Genomic DNA, 21,113 nt, shown 5'->3' with positions numbered 1-21,113 from the left:
TTAGCTACTCAGGAAGGATCTAGGGAGTGTCATAAAGTCAAGCTTAATTTTGCTAAGAGGGCTGAGTCCACTAAGCTGGGACTTGTTTGTGGCTTTGCCAACTGGTCAATCTGAGGCTTAACCATATAGCCGCTCCCTACATATGCTTGCGCAGTTAATATTTGTTAGAAGAATGAATTGCCTTAGCTGGGTAGCTCAGTTGGTTAGAGCATCGTCCCAATACACCAACATTGTGGGTTTGATCCTCCATCAAGGTACAGACAAGAATCAACCAATGAAATGCATACGTAAGTGGAGCAACAAACCTCTTGCTCTTCCTCTCGTCAATCATTACATAAAAAACAAACAAACAAACAAAAAACACTAAAAAGAATGAATGAATGAAGAGTTGGGATAAGGATGGAAAGAAAGCTGACCCTGCTCCATGCCCTCCCAGTGGCCTCTTCATCGCTCTCAGGGCCGGGCTGAAACTCCTCCCTTGGATACGAGATCCGGCGTGCTCTGGCCTTTTCTGATCCCTTCGGATTCTCTCTCTCTAGATTCCTGTCACCCAACTCTCTTCAGGTTCCTCCAAGGATCTGCTCTGTCCTGCTTCATGATTTTCCCATAAGCTGTTTTCTTCAGCCTGGAACATAACCCAAGTCTCAGGAAATCAGACTCATCACCTGCATCTCAACTCAAAATTTCTTCCTCAGGAAGCCTTCCCTGACTTCCACCACCGGCAGGCAGGACTCTCTTAGGCCCTCTTCCTCCAGCCTTTTCTGCCTAGCTTTTACCACAGCCGTAAGCACCCCTTCCTTTATGTGATTATTTGATTAACCTGTTCCCCTACCATAAAAAAAAGGATTAAACCCTCACAAGAAACCCGAAAACTTTAAGCTCCATAGGAACACCAACTTCGCCTTGTTTCTTAAGACCTGACATGATGCTTCGTAAGTGTTTGCCGAATGTAGAAATGTTAAAGCAACAGCACATGGAATATTACCACCTGAAATGAATTAATCCTTAAAAACTCACTCACCCTGAGAGGTCTCTGGGACAACAGAAAAATCATTGAAAATAATCTTCCCTCCATTCCTCCCTCCCTCACTAGTTCCGTTGGGGGCTGTCTAAAATCCAATCACTGTTCCTGTTTTAGTTGGTGCAGATGGTGTGTGTGTGTGTGTGTGCGTGTGCGAGATCGTGCCTGTTCGCATGTGTGTGTGCGTGTGTGCGTGTGTGTGTGTGTGTGTGTGTGTGTGTGTGTGTGTGATGGAAACTACACATCAGTCAAGGGATTAAGGAGGAGAGGAGGGAAGAAAGGCATTGCTGGTGTCCCAGTGAAAGCCTAGACTCCTGGGCCCCAGCCCCAGCTCCTCTGTGACTGGCTGCCTCTGCATTAGATAGGTCTGAGGCAATATGGCAGAATGATTGGCATTATAGATTCCTCCCTTCCTAACCAGTCTGCCTGGGTTCAAAGTCTGGTTTAGCCACTTCCTGTCTATATATCCCTGACAAATTACTCTGCCTTGCTGAGCCTCAATCTCAACTACAAAATGGGGGTAATATGCCAAAACCGGTTTGGCTCAGTGGATAGAGAGTCAGCCTGTGGACTGAAAGGTCCTGGGTTTGATTCCGGTCAAGGGTATGTGCCTTGGTGGCGGGCACATCCCCAATGGGGGCTGTGCAGGAGGCAGCTGATCAATGTTTATCTCTCATCAATGTTTCTAACTCTCTACCCTTCTCCCTTCCTCTCTGTAAAAAATCAATAAAATATATATTTTTTAAAATGGGGGTAATAGCCGAAACCGGTTTGGCTCAGTGGTAGAGCGTTGGTCTGCGGACTGAAAGGTCCCAGGTTCGATTCCGGTCAAGGGCATGTACATTGGTTGCGGGCACATCCCCGGTAGGGTGTGTGCAAGAGGGAGCTGGTCGATGTTTCTCTCTCATCGATGTTTCTAGCTCTCTATCCCTCTCTCCTTCCTCTCTGTAAAAAATCAATAAAATATATATTTTTTAAAATGGGGGTAATAGCCGAAACCGGTTTGGCTCAGTGGTAGAGCGTTGGTCTGCGGACTGAAAGGTCCCAGGTTTGATTCCGGTCAAGGGCATGTACATTGGTTGCGGGCACATCCCCGGTAGGGGGTGTGCAAGAGGGAGCTGGTCGATGTTTCTCTCTCATCGATGTTTCTAGCTCTCTATCCCTCTCTCCTTCCTCTCTGTAAAAAATCAATAAAATATATATTTTTTAAAAATGGGGGTAATAGCCGAAACCGGTTTGGCTCAGTGGTAAAGCGTTGGTCTGCGGACTGAAAGTCCCAGGTTCGATTCAGGTCAAGGGCATGTACCTTATTGCGGGCACATCCCCAGTAGGGGGTGTGCAAGAGGCAACCGTTGATGTTTCTCTGTCATCGACGTTTCTAGCTCTCTATCTCTCTCCCTTCCTCTCTGTAAAAAAATCAATAAAATATAGTTTAAAAAAATGGGGGTAATAAAAGTATTCACCTCATGGGGTTGTTGAGAGCATTACCCAACTCAACTCATGTTCACTGTTAAGAACACAGCCTCAGAACATTGCTAAGGACACTGACTGTGAATGCTTATTAATTATTACTATGTGTGTAAACCTCAGTTTCTTTACCGCTGAAGTGAGGATCAATAGCTTGGTTATTTCCTGAGTGCTGCTCAACAAGGATGGATAAAATGCGGAAGTCCTTTGCACCCATGTGGAGACAAGAGCTTTTTGGGGGCCCTCCCTCCATGAGTGCTCTAAATCAGACTGGTCATGGGTTTGAATCCCACTTCCAGCACTTGGTAGCTGTGTGACTTTGGGCAAATCACTTCCCCTCTCCGAGCTTCGGTTTCTCCCACAGATTCATCAGTGTTCCCACCTCCTCTATTTCTGTGTCAGCTCTGGAGGGTGGCTGCCTAGGTTAGCCTCGTGGCTCTAGAAAAGCCGCCCAACCTGACTGCTGCCCTTTCCCCCTTCTTTCCTGAAAGGGAAGTCACAATAAGGATCTTCTAGGATCACAACTAGGAAGTCACAAAAAGAGGATCCCATAAGAATGCAGTTCCAGGCTCTCAGAGGCTCAGTTGCGTTCTGTTTTGCTATTATAGTTGTTGTGGTCATCGTTATTACAGTAAGATTTGAAAACTCGTCGCCAGGTCTGAATGCAAAGATCCGGGCAGCAGCAGCACCGGAGGGTTAGCACACACCCTCCCCGGCCCGATGGGGATGGGGTGGGGATGGGATGGGGCCCCGGGGGCCAAGGGCGAGGCGGAGGGGCGCGGGTCCGACCTGCACGCGTGGCCCACGCTCTGCGGCTGCGAGCGGCGCCCGGCGCCCGGCGCCCGGGGGGCGGGGCCGCTGCATCCCCGTGACGCGCTGGCCAATCAGACGGCGTTGCGGCCCCGGCCCCCTCCCGGCCGCCTCCCGCCCTCGCCGCCGCCGCCGCCGCCAGCACCCGGGCCTGTTCGCCAGCCGCCCGCCGCCCTCCGCCCCACGCCCGCCGGTGCCCGCCGGTGCCCGCGCCGGCCGCATGGCGCTCAGCGGCTTCTGCAGCGCCGATGGCTCCGACCCCTTCTGGGTACGTGTTCGGCGGCCGCCGGGGCCGCGTGGGGCGGCGGGACGGAGGGAGGGAGGTGGCCGGCAGGCAGGGAGGCCGGCTCCGGGAGACAGCGCCAGCCCGGGCGGTCGGGCCCCGCAGCCCCTGGGCACCGGCTGCCGCCCTGAGCGCCGCGTCCCCCGCTCTGCAGCCGGCCTCGGGGTCCCGCTCCCCGCTGGCCCGCGGCCGGCCCCGCCGGGAGTGCAACTAGCTGATGGGGGAAACTTGGGGTGACTCAGTTCCTGGGGAGCAGGCGTGCGGAGGGGCAGAGGAGGGAGGTTTGCATGTTGCCCAGGTCGGGTTTGGGGTTGGGGGTTGGGGGAAAGGTGAGGGGGGCAGAGCTTGGGGGAGGGGGTCGAAAGGAGGGGGTCCTTCCTGCTTTGGGGTACCTTCTCCGGTTAAAAATAACCTCCAGGGGAAGGGACGCCAGAGACAGAGGGCAGTAAAGGAGGTTGTCTTCCTGCTCCGAAGTTCCGCCGTCTTCTGGGTGGGTTGGGGTCCCCCTTTCACAAGGAATGCCCCGTTATCCGAGGGCTGAGCTGGGGAGAAGCTTCCTAGGGATTGGTTGAGGTTTACCCCAGTTTTATTTTATTTTTTTGCATCCACATTACTTTCAGATGGCCACACCTTTTTGTCATCTTTGACTTTCTTTCGGCTTAATTACTCTGGTGGTGGGGAGGTGTCTTGGGGAACAAGGGAAGAATTGGGGAAACTTGGGGAACAGCCAGAAAGAAGGCAGGGCTCTCACCCCTGCCATGTCTGGCCCGACGCTTGGCTAGGTTTGGGGTGCCACTGAGGATGCCCAGGACCCTGGTACTGATGGGCGTGCCATCCCACTCCTGTACAGCAGGCTCCTCTCGGTAGGACCTCCACCTGCTTCAACTTCAAGTTTTCTTCTGAGTGTTCAGCGCTGAGCCTGGCTGGGTTTTTCTCTCTCTGTGGTTTAATCCCAGTGTTCTCCGACTTCAGTTTCCTTCTGATGCGATTTCCTCCTCTGTTCCAGGAGGGCACCTCTGCCAGGCCATCTTGATTATTTGTAAAAACTATACACAGATTTGGACCGGATAGTTTTTCCTAAACTTCTGTTTAGGAATCAGAGATCAACATCCTGGGCTCTTAGGAGCTGGCGATTAGCATCCAAAAATACATTCTTGTTCTGTTTTGTGGTTCTTCTCTTGGAGGCTGCATTTGGAGTGTTGGAAAAGTCACAAGAAGGATTTATTCTTTTTTTTTTTGGCAGGGGTATCATGTGATAGAGCAACCCAAACACACCTTGGCATGCCTCCCATGTTCAGGCCGGTGGGGTCGGGGCTGGGAACAGCGTTGCCTTTGGGGTGTTGGAGTGGTTGGAGAGCAGGCCATTTTCAAAGGTGGAGTCTTATCTACCAGAGGGAAACCTGTGGAGTCCTTGGTCCCTGCGCCAGTGATGACAGCAGTAATGATTTCTGCAAGGATGCCGGTGGGGATCTGATCTAGCGTTGCTGTGAATTCTGGAGTATTTTCTTGTTTCTTTTCCTAAATGACAGAGGAGGGGTGGGGCAGGTGGAATAGGCAGCCATAAGTTAGAGTCTGCATCAGAATGTCCTTGATTGATGGCTAATGTGGTTTTCCAAAGTGCATGTGTTTGCGGATGCCCTCTGTGTATTTAGTTTAAGAAGCTCATCTGAAAAACCAGCTGGGTGTTTGCTCCTTGCAAGGACTTTTCGCTACAGAAATTGCCAAGTGACTGGCCTTCCCCTCTGCCAGGCCTTTCCTTTTCCCTCTGCCTCTCCTCCCTCTGGATACCTGGACTCACAGATACCCCAGTTTCTGGGGGTGATCTGGTACCGGAGTTTGATAGCAGACAGCGGAGGCCTAAGAACGTCCAGATAGCAGGAGAACCCAAATGTAACAGAAAGCAGGGAGCTTGTGTTTTCCTAGCGCGACATGCCCAAGGCCAGGAGCGGCTGGCCTCCCAGCTGTTAGATGACTGACTCTGCAACTCTGGGCAGGCCACGTTGCTTTTCTGTGTCTCAGTTTCCTCATCTGTGAAATGGGAGCAGGGGCCAGAAAGTCCCCACCTCCTAGGGTTGTGAAGAGTAAATGAGTTCTTCTGTAGAGTGGCTCAGCCTGTGCCCTGCACAGAGTTAAACAATGCTCATTCTTTTTCAAAGATGAAGGTTGTGTGTTTTGAGTTGTTTGTCCTTCCTTTGGACCCACTTTTTATCCAGGGGGTGGTGGTGGGATTGGGTCACCACCCCTTCACTCAGGCCTGATTCCTCCCCTGATCAAGGACAGGTGTTTAGAAATCAAGGTGACCAGCCCAGGTGACACTCCTATCAGAGCCCTGTTCCTTATCAGAGTGTGGAAATGGCCCGCGCCGAGGGTTCCACTGACACACTGCCTTTGCTAGGCAAATGCTCTGGGCTGGAAAAAGAGGAACTTCATTATCTCAATGGAAAATAGGGGCCGGGTTCAGCAGTTGGCTGCCTTTTTCCACTGGGGGTTCCTGGAGTGGGGTGGCTTGTAGGAGGGACTGCTCTTTGGTTGATGTTTGAATGATGGTTGGGAAAATGGGACTGGGTCTTTCCTTGTGAGTTAATTAAAATAATTTGTTTGTTTGTTTATTACTAGGTTGCATGGCCAGTATAGAAAAATTGCAAAATGTAGGAAAAAAAAGCATGCCCTAACCAGTTTGGCTCAGTGGGTAGAGCGTCGGCCTGTGGACTCAAAGATCCCAGGTTCAGTTCTGGTCAAAGGAATGTTCCTGGTTGTGGGCACATACCCAGTTGGGAATGTGCAAGAGGCAGCTGATCGATGTTTCCCTCACATTGATGTTTCAAACTGTCTATCCCTCACCCTTCCGCTCTGTAAAAAATCAGTAAAATATATTTTAAAAATGTAGAAAAAACAAATCAGTAAGCAGTGTGGTGTGGTGGCTCAGAGCGAGTACTTGAATGCCCTGGGTTCAAATCCTGACTCTGCAGCTTAACTGAGATGCTGCCTTCCTCCATGCCTCAGTTTCCTCATGTGGAACATGGGAGTGATAACTTAGTACCAATCGAATAGTGGTCATTCAAAGGATAAACGAGCTTATTCTTGACATGAACCGAGAATGCTGCTGCTTGATATACAGTTGGCATTTAGTCATTGTGAGTGGTCGACCCCAGTTCTCTAGTTAATATTAACCAGTTCTCTAGTTAATATTTGGTCCTAGTGTTACTTGCTACAGAGATGCTCTGAGCCATCCATCCTTCAACTCAGGAAGCCCCTGTATATTCGATTTAGCTGCCAACAGGTGTGAAAAGGGGGATATCTTAGAAGCTGTTAGAAATTCCTTTTAGGGTAAGGTCTGGCCTTGAGTCAGTCTAATTCCTGCCTTCCGAGCTCTGCACGGCTTCACAGCAATCTATGAAAAGCCAACATTTCTCCATCCTCCAAATACTCGGTTGGTTTTTCAGGCTCATTGCTTTGCTTTCCTCTCTCCTCCTTTTTGTCCGCCCCTCCTTCCAGTTTTCCCCCTCTCTCCCTTACGGATTGTTAGAGTTCAAAGGGACTCTGGAGCTTACGGGTCCCTTGAGTGCTTCACACAGGTTGAATCTGAGGCCTGGAATGGCAGTGTGACAGGTAGCGGAAACAGGGAAGCTTGGAGAGGACAGTCCAGGACGAGGCCTAATTCAGGGGACCTGGTTGCCCTTGGGCCTTGCAGAAGGAAGCCACAGCTGGCCTGTTTGGCATAGGCCAGTGGTCGGCAAACTGTGGCTCGCAGGCCCTTGAGTTTTTAGCAAAGGCCAGCTTAGGAGCACCCTGATTAAGTTAATAACAGTGTACCTACCTGTTTAAGTTTAAAAATTTGGCTCTCAAAAGAAATTTCTTTTTAAAAAAATGTATATTTTATTGATTTTTTACAGAGAGGAAGGGAGAGTTAGAAACATCCATGAGAGTCATCTATCAGCTGCCTCTTGCACGCCCCCTACTGGGCATGTGCCCGCAACCAAGGTACATGCCCTTGACCGGAATCGAATCCGAGGCCTTTTAGTCTGCAGGCTCTATCCACTGAGCCAAACCGGTTTCGGCTCTCAAAAAAGAAATTTTAATCGTTGTGCTGTTGATATTTGGTTCTGTTGACTAATGAGTTTGCCGACCACTGGCCTAGACTAACCAGGGGCCTGGACCAGCTTTCTATGTGAGAGTCTTCACGTTACACAGTCTTTGGACCATGGTGGTGGATGAAAAAATCTCTTTCTACTCCTGGACTCAGTTTTTAGGAATTAATATCTGCACCTGGGTATCTCCAGCTTACCCTGTCCCTCCCTTAGGCCTCCCATCTGAGTTAACGGCAGCCCCATCTTCTGAGGCTCAAACCAGAAACCTGTGTCATCCTTGTCTCCTCTTTTCCCCTCCCATCCCACATCTGACCTGTCAGCAGATCCTTCCCTACTCCCACTCTGGCCGGAGCCATGGCTTACTCCTGGATTTAAACATTGTCTCCTCATTGCTCTCCCTGCTTCCCTTCTTGATCCTTCTAGTCAAGTTCCAAGCCAGCAGCCAGAGGGATCCTGTCCCACTTCCGCTTAAAACCCTACACTACACCTGGCAGCGTCAGACTCATCATCTCTGTCTGACCTGTTGCCTGTTACTTTCCAGTCCCATTCCACACCAGGCACACAGGCCACGAGCTGCCCCAGGGCCTTTGCACTGGCTGTTGTCCCTGCCTGGAATGCTCCTTCACCTTTAATTCTGTGTTCAAATGCCACTCAGGCAGCCTTCCCTCTCCCCCACCCCAGTAGTCCCTGTTCTCAAACCCCCCAACCCATAGCACTTATTTATCACCTAAGACACCAAATATTTTACTTTTTTTTCTTCTCAGGGCAAGAGTTTTTGCCTGTTTGTTTATGACCATAATCCCAGCGTCTAGAACAGTGCCAGGAACATGCTAGTAGTAGGTGCTCAGTAAACGGTTGAACGAATGAATGCCATTAAGTGCTGGAATGGCTTTTGAACTTGGTTGAAGCCTTTCTCCAGTGATCCCCAAGGATGACAGTTACTCACCTGTCTCAAATGGATACTCAGGTAGACTGAGCCCTCCGGCTTCCACATTTCACTACCTATATTTTACCTGGCAAGGGTCAGACTGAGTCTCATCCATCTGTCTTGTCCCAGGACCTGGTGCCTCACCCAAAGGAGGTTTAATTCACATGTGAATTTTAGTGGCTGAGGTACCCGTTCCAAACTGGGGCTTAGATCTAGCCCACAAGGGTGCTGGCTTGGCTTTATTTGAATTATGAATTAGTATACTTGCTAATAGTGATCGATTGTAAGATTTCACAGAAAAAAAATCTGGACTTCTGGCTTCTCTTGAAAAATCAGAAGACCTGAGAGCACGGGGCCTGCCTTCATACACGGCGGTGGTCAGCTGGGTGGTTTCATTTGGCTGCGACCCCTGCTCCTTACTGCAGCTCCAGTTCTGAGGTCCAGTCTCCATCGCCTTTCCTTACTGCGCTTTCTCACCTGGCTCCCTTCGCTCACTGAGGGAACCCACTTGGCACCAGGAGGTGTTTGAATTGCCCTCTGCTGCCTTGGAGCCCAGCCTTTTGGTGAAGTGCCTGGGGCCCATCGGAATCCCTAGCAAGATGCAAACATCCTGGCTCCAGCACGGCCACGTCGTCGTCGGAATTTGAAACAAGAGTCTAATTTGTGTGTTAGCTCCAGATTTTTGTGGCAGTGTATAACGTCTAGCTTTTCTTACTAAATCTCAGTGGTCGTCCTAGCTGGTTTGGCTCAATGGATAGAGTGCCGGCCTGCGGACTGAAGGGTCCCAGGTTCGATTCCCGCCAAGGACACATGCCTGAGTTGCAGGCACATCCTCATTTTGGGGTGTGCAGGAGGCAGCCAATCAGTGATTCTCTCCCATTATTGATGTTTCTATCTCATCATTTATGTTTCTATCTCTCTCTCCCCCTCTCCCTTCCTCTCTAAAATCAATAATATATATTAAAAAAAAATAACTCTCAGTGGTCGTTGAAACTGTGGCCCATAAATACTTGCCTGGATATTTTGCAAACAAAACAAAAGGAAAAAAATAAGAAAATAAAGTGCTAATAAAGTGGGGGTGGATAATGGCAAGGGCTTGGACATCCCGAGGCGCACACTTCCCCCAGCCTGGCACGGAAACTGGGCCAGTGTGTCTCTCCTGGTGGAGGTTGGAACCTGTTCTTCCCTCGCAGGCTGAGGGCTGAGGGCAGCCTTTGAGGAAGCCAGCCTGGGGGCGGGTGGTAGGTGTGGAGCTCAGTTTCTCAGCCTCGGCGGGCGCTCTTGACAATTGGGCCAGATCATTCTCTGTCGTGGGAGGCTGTGCTGAGCACTGTGGCAACACGGATGTCTCCAGACATTGTCAGGTGTCCCCTGCATGGCCAAGTCGCACAGCCATGGGCGTGGAGGAATCCAGAGAAGAAATTTTGGGCGAGAGCTTGGCCCTCCTCCTTCCGTGTCCCTAGGAGTGTGGAGGCTGTTGGGCGGCGTGTATAATTGGCTTATTGGGGTTGCCTTGGAGAAGCTTAATGAGACGTTAAGGAGGTTAAACTCCCAATTAGCTGGAGAAGGAACCTGCAGCTGTTTTCATGCTGTTTGCCTCTTTCCACCAAGGGCTGCGTCCGTCGCCCTAATCTGTGCTGGCTCATTCCCGAGAGTGAAAACTCCGACTTTTGAAGCTCTGCTCCTTCATCATAGGGGGACAACTAGAAGTTGAGATTCTCCTTAAGTGTCTCCTTAGTTTAATTGTGGGTTCCTCTCCTGCAGGATGTTGGCCAAGTTCTGGAAAGGGGGCCTGGATGACTGGGGAGAGTGGCCCTAGGCTAGTGGTTGGCAAACTGTGGCTTGTGAGCCACATGTGGCTCTTTGGCCCCTTGAGTGTGGCTCTTCCACAAAATACCACAGCCTGGGCGAGTCTATTTTGAAGAAGTGGCATTAGAAGAAGTTTAAGTTTAGAAAATGTGGCTCTCAAAAGAAATTTCAATCGTTGTACTGTTGATATTTGGCTCTGTGGACTAATGAGTTTGCTGAGCACTGCCCTAGCTGGCTTGGCTCAGTGGATAGAACATCGGCCTGCAGACTGAAGGGTCCCAGATTCGATTCTGGTCAAGGGCACATTCCTGGGTTGTGGGCTCAATCCCCAGTGGGGTCATGCAGGAGGCAGCCAATCAATGATTCTCTCCAGTAGGAGGTGTGCAGGAGGTAGTCGATCAATGAATCTCCTCATTGATGTTTCTATTTCTTTCCCTCTCCCTTCCTCTCTGAAATCAATAAAAATATATTTTAAAAAAAGAAGAAAAAAGAAGAGGAAATATATCCTCATTTTTTGGGTGAGGTTTAAAAAAAATGGACGAAGCACTGATAAAATCGCTTGTGGTAATAAAAGGGGCTCGGAAAGTCCGAGAAGGAAGCTTACCTCAGCTTGGAGAGGAAATGGAGCAAGATTTGGAACCCCAAGAAAAACATGGGCTTCTGATCCATTTATGCTTGAATGAGTCTCAGGGTTTTAAAGTTAAATGAAGTTAAAAACTTTTTTTTTATGATCTCATGGGTTTCAGAACCTTAGCTGAAACTCTTCAGGGTCAGACCCAAGGCTTTTCATGGCCTGTTAAGATGATGAGATAATCTCTCTCTCTCTCTCTCTCTCTCTCTCTCTCTCTCTCTCTCTCTCCCTCTCCCTCTCTCTCTCCCTCCCTCCCTCCCTCCTTCCCTCCTTCCCTCCCTCCCTCCCTCCCTCCCTCTCTCTCTCTCTGGCTTTCTTAGGTGATTAAGGTGACTTTCTATACATATATTGCTAGAAATCTCTTCTTTTAAAATCAGCCGTTGAATTGATCTGGCTGAATGTATGAGGAAGATCTCGTGTGGTAACATTTTTGATTGTGCCATTACTTCTAAAAAGGTGAAGAGTCTAGAAGAATATAAAAGGAAAGTAAAACTTTCGGTGCTTCCCCTCCCTGTGCTCTGTTCCCAGAAGCAGCCATTGATGATAGTTTCAAAGGGTGTCCTTCTAGAAAAATTCTAAGCATATGCAAATATGTATGAAGGACTGAGGGGGAGAGTGCACATCTCTTTCCCCTCCCTAAATGAGTTCACATTCTGAATCATGTTCTGTATTTACTTCCTTCACTTAAAAACCAACCATGAGCCTGGCTGCTGTGACTCAGTTGAGCATCATCCTGGGCACAAACCCAGGTGGCAGGTTCAGTCCCCGGTCGGGGGTTCATGTAGGAGGCCGCGGATTGACGTTTCTCTCTCATATCCATGTTTCTCTTTCTCACTCTACCTCTCCCTTGCCCTCTCTCTAAAATCAATAAAAACACGTTTTAAAAAGTACCAATGATAATTTTCTTTCCACGTTAGGTCCACGCAAATAGAAAGGAAAAGGAAATAGCACTGCTTTTTCATTGAATTTATTGGGGTGACATCGGTTAATAAATTAGGTTTCAGAAGTACCATTCTGTAATACATCATCTGTGTATTGTATCCTGTGTTCACCATCCCCAGTCAAGCCTACTTCCATCACTGTTTATCCTCCCTTTACCTTCTTCTACCACCGTTGTATATTTTCTCTGATAATCACCATACTGTTGTCTATGAGTTCTTTTTGCCCTTAATCCTTTTCATCTTTTCACCCAGCCCCCTACCCTCTGACAGTTGTCAGTCTGATCTCTGTATCTATAAGTCTGTTTCTGTTTTGTTTGTTAATTTTGTTCATTAGATTCTACATATGAGTGAAATCATGTGTTTGTCTTTCTCTGACTGGTTTATTTCACTTAGCATAACTCTCTCCATGTCCACCCATGCTGTTGCAAAAGGTAAGATTTCCTTCTTTTTTATGGCCAAGTAGTGATCCATTGTGTAAATGTACCAGAGATTTTTTCATTCACTCCTCTACTGATGGGCGCTTGGGCTGCTTCCAAATCTTAGCCATTATAAATAATGCTGCAGTGAACATAGGGATGCATCTTTTGAATTAGAGTTTCAGGTTTCTTTGGATATGTCCCCAGAAGTGGAATCGCCGGGTCATAAAGCAGTTCCATTTAAAATTTTTGCGGTAACTCTGAACTGCTTGCCAGAGTGGCTGCACCAACCTGCATTCCCACCAACAAAACAACACTTCTTTACAGGCCACACCTGCTCCTGCTATATGACTGAGCCGTATATTCCTCCAACCCCCTCTTGGTCATTGTTGGGGTCAGTTCCAGGTTTGTGCATGATGAATAGTGCTGCCTGGCCCATCCCTGAGCACTCACCTTTGCACATGTATGCAAATAGATGCAAACAGATGCTGAATGAATTCCCCCCCTAGAGAAACTGCTGGGTGCAGGGATGGATGCATACTGAAACTTGATGGTGCTAATTGCCAGGTGGCTGCCATAGTTTGTACTCCCACTGATGGGCCGACCCGCCAGCATTGATTAAGCAGTTGTTGTGTTCCTGGCATTTGAGAGCATTGAGCAAGCTGGGGATAGGCCAGGCTCCCCTTGCCTCCCCGGATGGTGAGGCGGGCTAAGCCGTACACTCCAAGGGGTTCAGTCCGGAGAGCTTGGCTTTGTTCCAATTTTAAAAAGATAGGCTCTGCCCTAGCCTGTTTGGCTCGGTGGGTATAGCGCCAGCCTGTGGACTGGAGGGTCCCAGGTTCTATTCCGGTGAAGGGCACATGACCGGGTTGTAGGCTCCATCCCCAGAAGTGGGGGCATGCTGGAGGCAGCCGATCGATTCTCTCTCATCATTGATGTTTCTATCTCTCCCTCTCCTTTCCTCTCCTCTCTGAAATCAATAAAAATATAAAAATAAAAAGATATGTTCAGAAACTGATGAGACAGTGTAACAACATAATCCCAATACGCTAATGCAACTCTGATTTAATTTTTACACCATTTTCCAGTTTAATTAGTTTTCTAATTACAAAATAACATATTGACTTATTTTTTAAAATATAATTTTAAAATATGTTTTTTAAAATATGTTTTTATTGATTTCAGAGAGAGGAGGGAAGAGGGAAACAGAAACTCCAGTGAGAGGGAAACAATGATCGGCTGCCACCTGCATGCCCCCTACTGGGGATTGAGGCTGGGACCAGGACATGGAACTGGCAACCTCCCGGTGCATGGGACAATGCTCAACCAGCTAAGCCACAATGGCCAGGCAATGTGGAGATTTAAAAAATATGTTTATTGTTATTGATTTCAGAGAGAAAGGGAGAGGGAGAGGCAGAGAGAGAAAGAGAGAGAGAGAGAGAGAGAGAAACATTAACGATGAGAGAGAATCATTGATGAGCTGCCTCCTGTATATCCCCTATTGGGGATTGAGCCTGCAACCTGGGCATGTGTCCTGGCCAGTAATTGAATTGTGACCTCCTGGTTCATAAGTTGATGCTCAACCACTGAGTCACTTTGGCTGGGCAATAGATATATTTAAATAGTTAACAAGCTACTCTCTTGAGTTACCTGATAACCAAGATATTCCTCTAATCTTTATAAAAACATTTATAAACATAAATAATATGTTTAAAATAAATGGGTTCTGTTATAATTATTGCTTTTTATTTTTACTTAACATACAATACATGGCAATGCAAAGATTCTCTAGTTTTTTATAGCAGTTCAACATTTCAGGTTACAGATTTGGCATAATTCATCAATTTCTCTACTAATAACCATTGCTTGCATTCACTTTCCATTTTTTTTGTTCCTGTCAACAGTCATCCAATAAATGTCATTTTTATATTTAATAGGTCTTGGGTGGCTGTTTTCCATAAAGGTTGTAGCAGGTCCATTTCTAGTGACAGTGAATGGGAATTTGCATTTCTCCACCTCCTTCCCAACCCTAGATATGGCTCAATTATGTTAATTTGATGAATATAAATTATTTTCATCTATTTCCCTTAGAAGGTAGAAACTGAGAGTCCTTTCTATACATCCTTATAATGGCTTGTCCTTTTCCTGTTGATGTGCGGGACTCTCGAGGTATTGGGAATCGTGTCTGTCATGTGTGTTGTAAATACTTTGTCATAAGCTGTTTTTGGTCTGTTGATCTTGTTAACGTCCAGCTCCTGTTTTCATTTACAGTTGTGAGAATTTTCTCGTTCTCCTACATAACTTTTAAAATTATACCTTTAAAAGTCCAAGCGACAGTTCCTGGTATATTGGTGAACTATAATTTACATAATCGCTACCTTTGGTTTGACGTTTAGTTTGCAGTACTCCCTCCCTCCTCCCTTTTAAAGAAACATTAAAATGTTTTTTTACATCATCTTTAAAATCATTAACATTTAAAAAAATATATTTTATTGATTTTTCACAGAGAGGAAGAGGGATAGAGTCAGAAACATTGATGAGGGAGAATCATCAATCAGCTGCCTCTTGCACACCCCCTACTGGGGATGTGCCTGCAACCAAGGTACATGCCCTTGACAGGAATCAAACCTGCAACCTTTCAGTCCTCAGGCTGACGCTCTATCCACTGAGCCAAACGGGTTTCGGCATTAACATTTTTTAAAAAGCAAACATTGTAACGAATATCATATGTATAGTGCCTGTTGACTTATTTCTCAGGACATATTCTCAGGAGTGGAGTATCTTAGAACATTTGAAAAGGTTTTGCTCTAGCTCTAGCCTTGTCTTTTTAAAGTTTTTAATGTTTTTATTGAATTTTAGAGAGGAAGGGTGAGAGAAAAACATTGACCGACTGCCTCCTGCAGGCCCCCTATTGGGGATGTGAGTCCCACACATCAACAGGAAACGTTGAACCATCAGCCTTTCAGTGCATGGAATGATGCCCAAGCAGTTGAGCCACACCGGCCAGGATATCCTTATTTTTAAAAAGGTTGGCTCCGTTCACCATTCCAGCAGGAGCTAAGGATGCACATTGTGATTGTTGTTGTTATTAAGAGCAGGTGATAGATGCATATAAGTGACAGTGTCTTCTCCAGTCTCTTCGGGCAGTCTTGCAGGGCCAGAGACCAGGGGCCCAGGGGAAAGTTGGAGCTGCTGGGTGCTGGTAAAGTGACTGGTAGTTGCATTTGGTTAGATTGTCTGGGAGCCTTGGATAAGGCTTCTTCCTAAAGATCATTAACTCTAACCCAGGGTTGAGGAACAAAGACTCCTGTAGATTAGAATCTCCCTGGGGTCTAGGTGGGCCCTTTCACACCTGGTGCTGGAGGCAGGGCCAGCCCACTCCAGCTGGCTTGGAGACAGGGCTCACTCCTGGGTCGGAGGATGTAGTGGGGAAGGATGAGCACTGGGGCCTGTGGCATGCAGACCCTCCCGACGAGAAGTTAGAGCTCCGAAGAAAGCCAGAGGTGTCAGTCAAGGGGCCAGAAGCTGGCGTGGTTCAGTGGTTGAGCATCGACCTATGAACTAGGAGGTCATGGTTTGATTCCTGGTTAGGGCCCATGCCCGGATTGTGGGCTCAATCCTCAGTGTGGGGCATGCAGAAGGCACCAGATCAATGATTCTTTCTCATCATTGATGTTTCTCTCTCTCTCTCTCTCTTTCCCTTCCTCTCTGAAATCAATAATATAAATGTGACATTTAAAAAAAACAAAAACCGGTTTGGCTCAGTGGCTAGAGCATTGGCCTGCGGACTGAAAGGTCCCAGCTTCGATTCCGGTCAGGGGCATGTAGCTTGGTTGTGGGCACATCCCCAGTGTGTGTGTGTGTGTGTGTGTGTGTGTGTGTGCGCGCGCGTGCGTGCAGGAGGCAGCTGATTGATGTTTCTTTCTCATTGATGTTTCTGACTATCTCTCCCTCTCTGTAAAAAATCAATAAAATATATTAAAAAAAAAAAAAAAAAAAGCCAAATTCAGGAGCTTGGGTTGAAATTATTCCGGCGACCTTGGGCCACTCCCTGAACTTCTGGGAGTGCCATTTCCTCATCGATAAGATGGGGATCAGGATCCTGCTGCCTGTCTTACAGAGCTGTGAGGAAGAGGAGGCTTAGCCAAGCTCAGCAGGCATCAGCTGTGGTTACAGAGGAAGGGGCTGGCCAGTAAGGGAGATGGAGGGAGGACAGCCGAGTGGGGAGCTCTGCTGTGGCACCTCGCTTCCAGTGTACCATCTCCGTTCAGCCTCTGGGCCCCTGCAGGCCTAGGCAAGACTGGGAGGGGCCCACCCTGAGCCCAGGGGTTCAGACACCGTCCCAGCACCCGAGACGATTCAGGGGAACTCGCCCAGTTGTTATAGGGTGTTGGTAGGGTGCCCGGGTCTGGGCGAGACACGCCAGGGTGTCGGCTGTCAGCTCTGAAGCTGGGCTGATGTGTGGGAAATCCCTTCCGCAGACTCTCTTTGTAGTTGGGGATTAAGGAGACTTGCTTAAGTACCTACATCGATGGCAGGTGAGCATGTGAGCGCAGGTGGGCGAGGACGACTGTGAGAGGTGCTGACATTCACATACCTGGGAAGTTACTGTAAACGGGGTAGTCATTGAGTTACTTAAAGGGATTTTTTTCTTTTATTCTCTTCTTTAACATTATAAACGTTTTCCTAATGACACTCTTCTGGAGGTAATCTCAGTTGGCAGGCTGGGATTTTCATTTTCAGTCTCTCTTCTTCACATATCCTGAATGATGGAATTTTAAAAATGAGAATGGGATCCGAGGAAAGCATACTTATTTATTGGTTTTCATTGACTAGTGCTTGTTGGCTATGGCCCATCTGGAATGAACAGGTATTTACTTGAAGATGAAACGCCAGCATGAGCCTAATTAAGTAATTTGCTAATAATTGTTCCCTCTGGAGGCGGTTGGTGGTAGTCTTGTTTTTTAACTTCTGTGCACAAAAGGGTCTGGGGGGAGGGGAATGAGGCTCGAGTGGGGTGGGGGGGTGGGGCACAGGGTGGGAGGGGCATGTCTTCTACCCCCCTTGTAGGAGATGGACCCTCAGAGGGTCAAGTTGTATTTCGGACAGAGCCCTCACCCATGGGCCCCATGGCCTGGCCCCATTCTCAACAATGTCTGAGAATCCCCCGATTATCCTTGCCCCGGGCTTGACCACCTCTAGCTGTAAGGGAGGCAGGGAAAGTTAGCATTGTTTTATGATTCTTTTTTTTCTTTTTAAATATATTTTATTGATTCTTTACACAGAGGAATAGAGAGTTAGAAACATCGATGAGAGAGAGTCATCGATCAGCTGCCTCTTGCTCAACATAGGGAAACATTTTTGGTTGTCACAGCTGGAGGGCGGGTGCTCCTGGTATCAGTGGAGTAGAGGCCAGGGCTGCTGTTAATATACAGTGCTACACCACAGTGCACGGGCCAGCTTCCACGCCCTCTAGTAACAGAATTATTGGGGCCCAAATGTCAGTAGAGCTGAGGTTGGGATACTCTTACGTGCTGTCATGTGCTGGTCATACGTTCTGCTTTCTCCTGGTGACTGTAGATCAGTAACACTTAACATCTGTCGCTGCTTATTGGTTTTCAGATATATCAGCTCTCCAATCAACTTGTAGTTAACATGTGGATGTGAGTTCAGGATACCCTTGCTCCTTGAATACTTTCTAGGAATTGGGGAGAAAGGAGCTTACGGACCCTGGAGCTGAAGTGGTTGACACAATAACCCTTTTGCCAGGCAAATCCTACCCACGTGCCTGTTTTGGAAAAAAGACTGTGCTGCAGAGAGGATCTCTCTGGGGCCAGGCAGACACCATGGCCTCGTGCTGATCGCGCACTCTGAAAGGGCTGTCCTTTGCCGAGTAGGAGTTTATTGCCCAGCAAAAACAGCCGGGCCTGGGAAGGAACGGTGGAGGCCAGACGGCAGCTGGCAGGCGGAGGCGTCAGGCCAGGCTGCTGGCGGGTTTGCCTGCGCTGGCCTGGTCAGGTAGCCTGACAATTACACTCGCCCCTCCATTCAGGCTAATTGACCAGAGAGGCGGTTGCCTCTCGCTTAGGGCACTTGTCATTTTCCCTTCCTGATTGCGGCAGCTTAGGGAAAAAGCCTCTTGCCATTCCTTCCCGGATTAGAAAGGAGGCCAGATGGTTGCTAGAGGCACACCACATGTCCCCGCGTCCAAGTTGTGACGTGCACCTCGATTTCGGAGATGCGATGCTATGGAAATGGCCCGCGGAGATTGTCGGATGCACTAATTATGAGAAACAAACTGATATCTGATAGATCCTCCCTTCCTCCAACTGATGGACAGACATAAACTTCACCTGCAGCTGGACATTCCTGAGCACTGAACCACCAGCCAGCACCTGCCAAGTACCCTAAGCCCCCGATTCCTAAGTCCCTAGGTCCCTAATCATAGGCCTTACATGGAACCACCAACCAGCGTGTGCTGAGTGCCCTAAGCCCCGTCCCCTCTACTCCCCTTAAAGGTGCTTGTACCCCGGCCCTCTTCCGCTCTCTCTGGAAGCAGCCGGCAGTGGTACTCTTCTCTTCAATAAAGCCCGTGTCCTGGCATTCTGGACTCTGGCCCTCTCTATTTCATCTTTCAATATCAAAAGTAGTAAGAAGGGAAGAAACAGGTCTTAGAATCAGTGCAATATGATAATGGCTTCCACTTCCCCTCACACTCCTTCCCGTATGTTAATTCTTTCGTTGTGGTAAGTTTGATGCTAAGTGCTGGGGACACGTTCGTGGCTCCCTCTGCTGCTGCATTCCTCTGAACATCTTCCAACTGTGGCCTCCATGACACAGGAAGGCCTCCAGGAGGAAGCGGAGGTAGAGGAAGCGCTGGACGGCGGTGGAGATCTGGGTTGGCCCCTGCGTTAGCCACGCTTAACTCCTGGTCCCCTGGGTGACGGTCTCCTTGGCTCAGGTCAGGAAGCCTCTTTGTTCTGTGCCTCAGTGTCCACATCTGCACAGTGGAGAACGGTGATGGCACCTGCCTCCTCATAGGTTTGTTTTAGGGTTTAGACAAGTTGGCATCTGTGCCTGGGGCTGTTTAAGGATTCGCCAGGATGGTATGTAAACCTCTCCAGAGAAATAAAGACATACCCTTGCCCTGCAACCTCAAGTACCACCTGTTTCTTTGATTTGGGCTCCCCCTCACCCCCTAATCCTTTGCCAGTGCTGGTCAGAGAGGGTATCTTTGCTTCAGTATTTGGTCGGCTTTCACAGGAGCCCTAAGCGGCAGTGCCTGCCGTCTGTACCGATGGCCTCCCCACTCTGGTTCGTGACAGTGGGGTCATTTTCTGGGGGATCCCCTGCCCCCGCTGGCTGAGCTCTCGCGTGCCTCAGAGCTTCCCAGTTTTCCTGTGGATGGCCAAGCGTGTGCACATTGCTCCTTTCCTTGCTATTTTAGTTATTTCCTCTGGACCTTTGCCCATCACTAGGGTTTCTGGGTCAAAGGAGAGGGGATGGCTCCGGCTGGGTTGGCTCAGTTGGTTGGAATGTCATCCTGTACATTCCAAAAGGTTGCAGGTTCAATCAGGTGGCATGTTTCTCACATCATTTTCCCTCCCTCCCTCCCTCCCTCCCTCCCTCCCTCCCTCCCTCCCTCTCTCCCTCCCTCTCTTCCTCCTTCCCTCTCTCTTCCTCTCTCTCTCTTCCTCCTTCCCTCACCTCCCTCCCTCTAAAATTTAATAAACATATTCCAGGGTGAAGGGGGAAAAATGCGAGGGGATGGAGTCCTGGCTTTGCTTTGCATGGTTCTGCGGTTGCTCTATTTTTAGTTAGATTTATTCACCCCTCCTTTTATTTGTTGAAAAGTATTAATGAACATGTGGATGCAGGTGAATTAAAAGGATGTGGTCCTGCTTTGGGGAGACTACAGGTAGGAGGGAGAGAGAGAGACATTTAAATCTCAACAGGGAAGGACATAGTTGATGGTGTAGACTTCCAGAACATTTTCTGAGTGCCACAGACTGTTCTGAATTCATTGTAAGTGCAAATGGCTTCGTCCCAACAACATGGGGTAGGGACTGTGATTACTCCCAACTTATGGGTGAGGAAGCAGGCGGAGAATGGTGAAGTCACCCAGTTAGTAAATGGCAGAGCTAGATGCAAACCCAGGCTGTCTGGCTCCGGAGTCTGCCTTATATATTGTACATCTGGGTGCTGAAGGAAATACACAGGTTTTGGACCTGGTGAATAACGGGGGAGAGGGGAACTTGTGACAAATGAGAGGACACTCCCCAGTTGGTGTTTCTGGCAACCCTGGAAGACTGAGAAGGAGGTTGCCAGGCTCAGGGCATTCCAGGGCCAGAACAGCTGGTTGAGGCCTCGAGGTGGAAAAAAATTGGGTGTCTGAAGAACAGTGGGGAGAACATTGCATCTAGAGCACCAGGGACTGGGGGAGAGGGTTGTGACTGATTTAGTAATAACTATATATTAAAAGCCTAAGCGACCGTTATGACCAAAAAATTGGAACGACCAGTTGACCAGTCGCTATGACATGCACTGACCACCAGGGGTGCTGTTCAACACAGAAGCTGCCCCCTGTTGGTCAGTGAGCGCCCACAGCCAACCTCCCGCGGCTCCTCTCCCTGGCCAGTCAACTCCCCAGGGTCCCTCCCTCTGGCCAGCTGGCCCCCAGATAGGCCTCTATTGCAGGTCAGGCTGAGGGACCCCACCC

The 21,113-nt window shown here is 48.7% G+C and overlaps 1 protein-coding gene across 2 annotated transcripts in view; it reads left to right on the top strand.

The window, feature by feature from the left end:
• Positions 1–3,418: 3,418 nt before the first annotated feature.
• The window catches only part of ABCC1 (ATP binding cassette subfamily C member 1), a 138,913-nt gene continuing 121,218 nt past the window's right edge, over positions 3,419–21,113 (top strand). For both annotated transcript variants that reach the window (XM_036411290.2, XM_045571266.1), the window contains exon 1: positions 3,419–3,566. In XM_036411290.2, the coding sequence (XP_036267183.1) occupies positions 3,519–3,566 (48 nt within the window). In that variant the 5' untranslated portion in view covers positions 3,419–3,518. The remainder of the gene's footprint in view (positions 3,567–21,113) is intronic.

Source organism: Pipistrellus kuhlii, unplaced genomic scaffold (assembly GCF_014108245.1).
Source record: "Pipistrellus kuhlii isolate mPipKuh1 unplaced genomic scaffold, mPipKuh1.p scaffold_m20_p_4, whole genome shotgun sequence".
In the NCBI taxonomy this organism is placed as follows: Eukaryota; Metazoa; Chordata; class Mammalia; order Chiroptera; family Vespertilionidae; genus Pipistrellus; species Pipistrellus kuhlii.
Note: the sequence above shows the minus strand (reverse complement) of the source record. Positions and strands in the feature narration are given on the sequence as shown.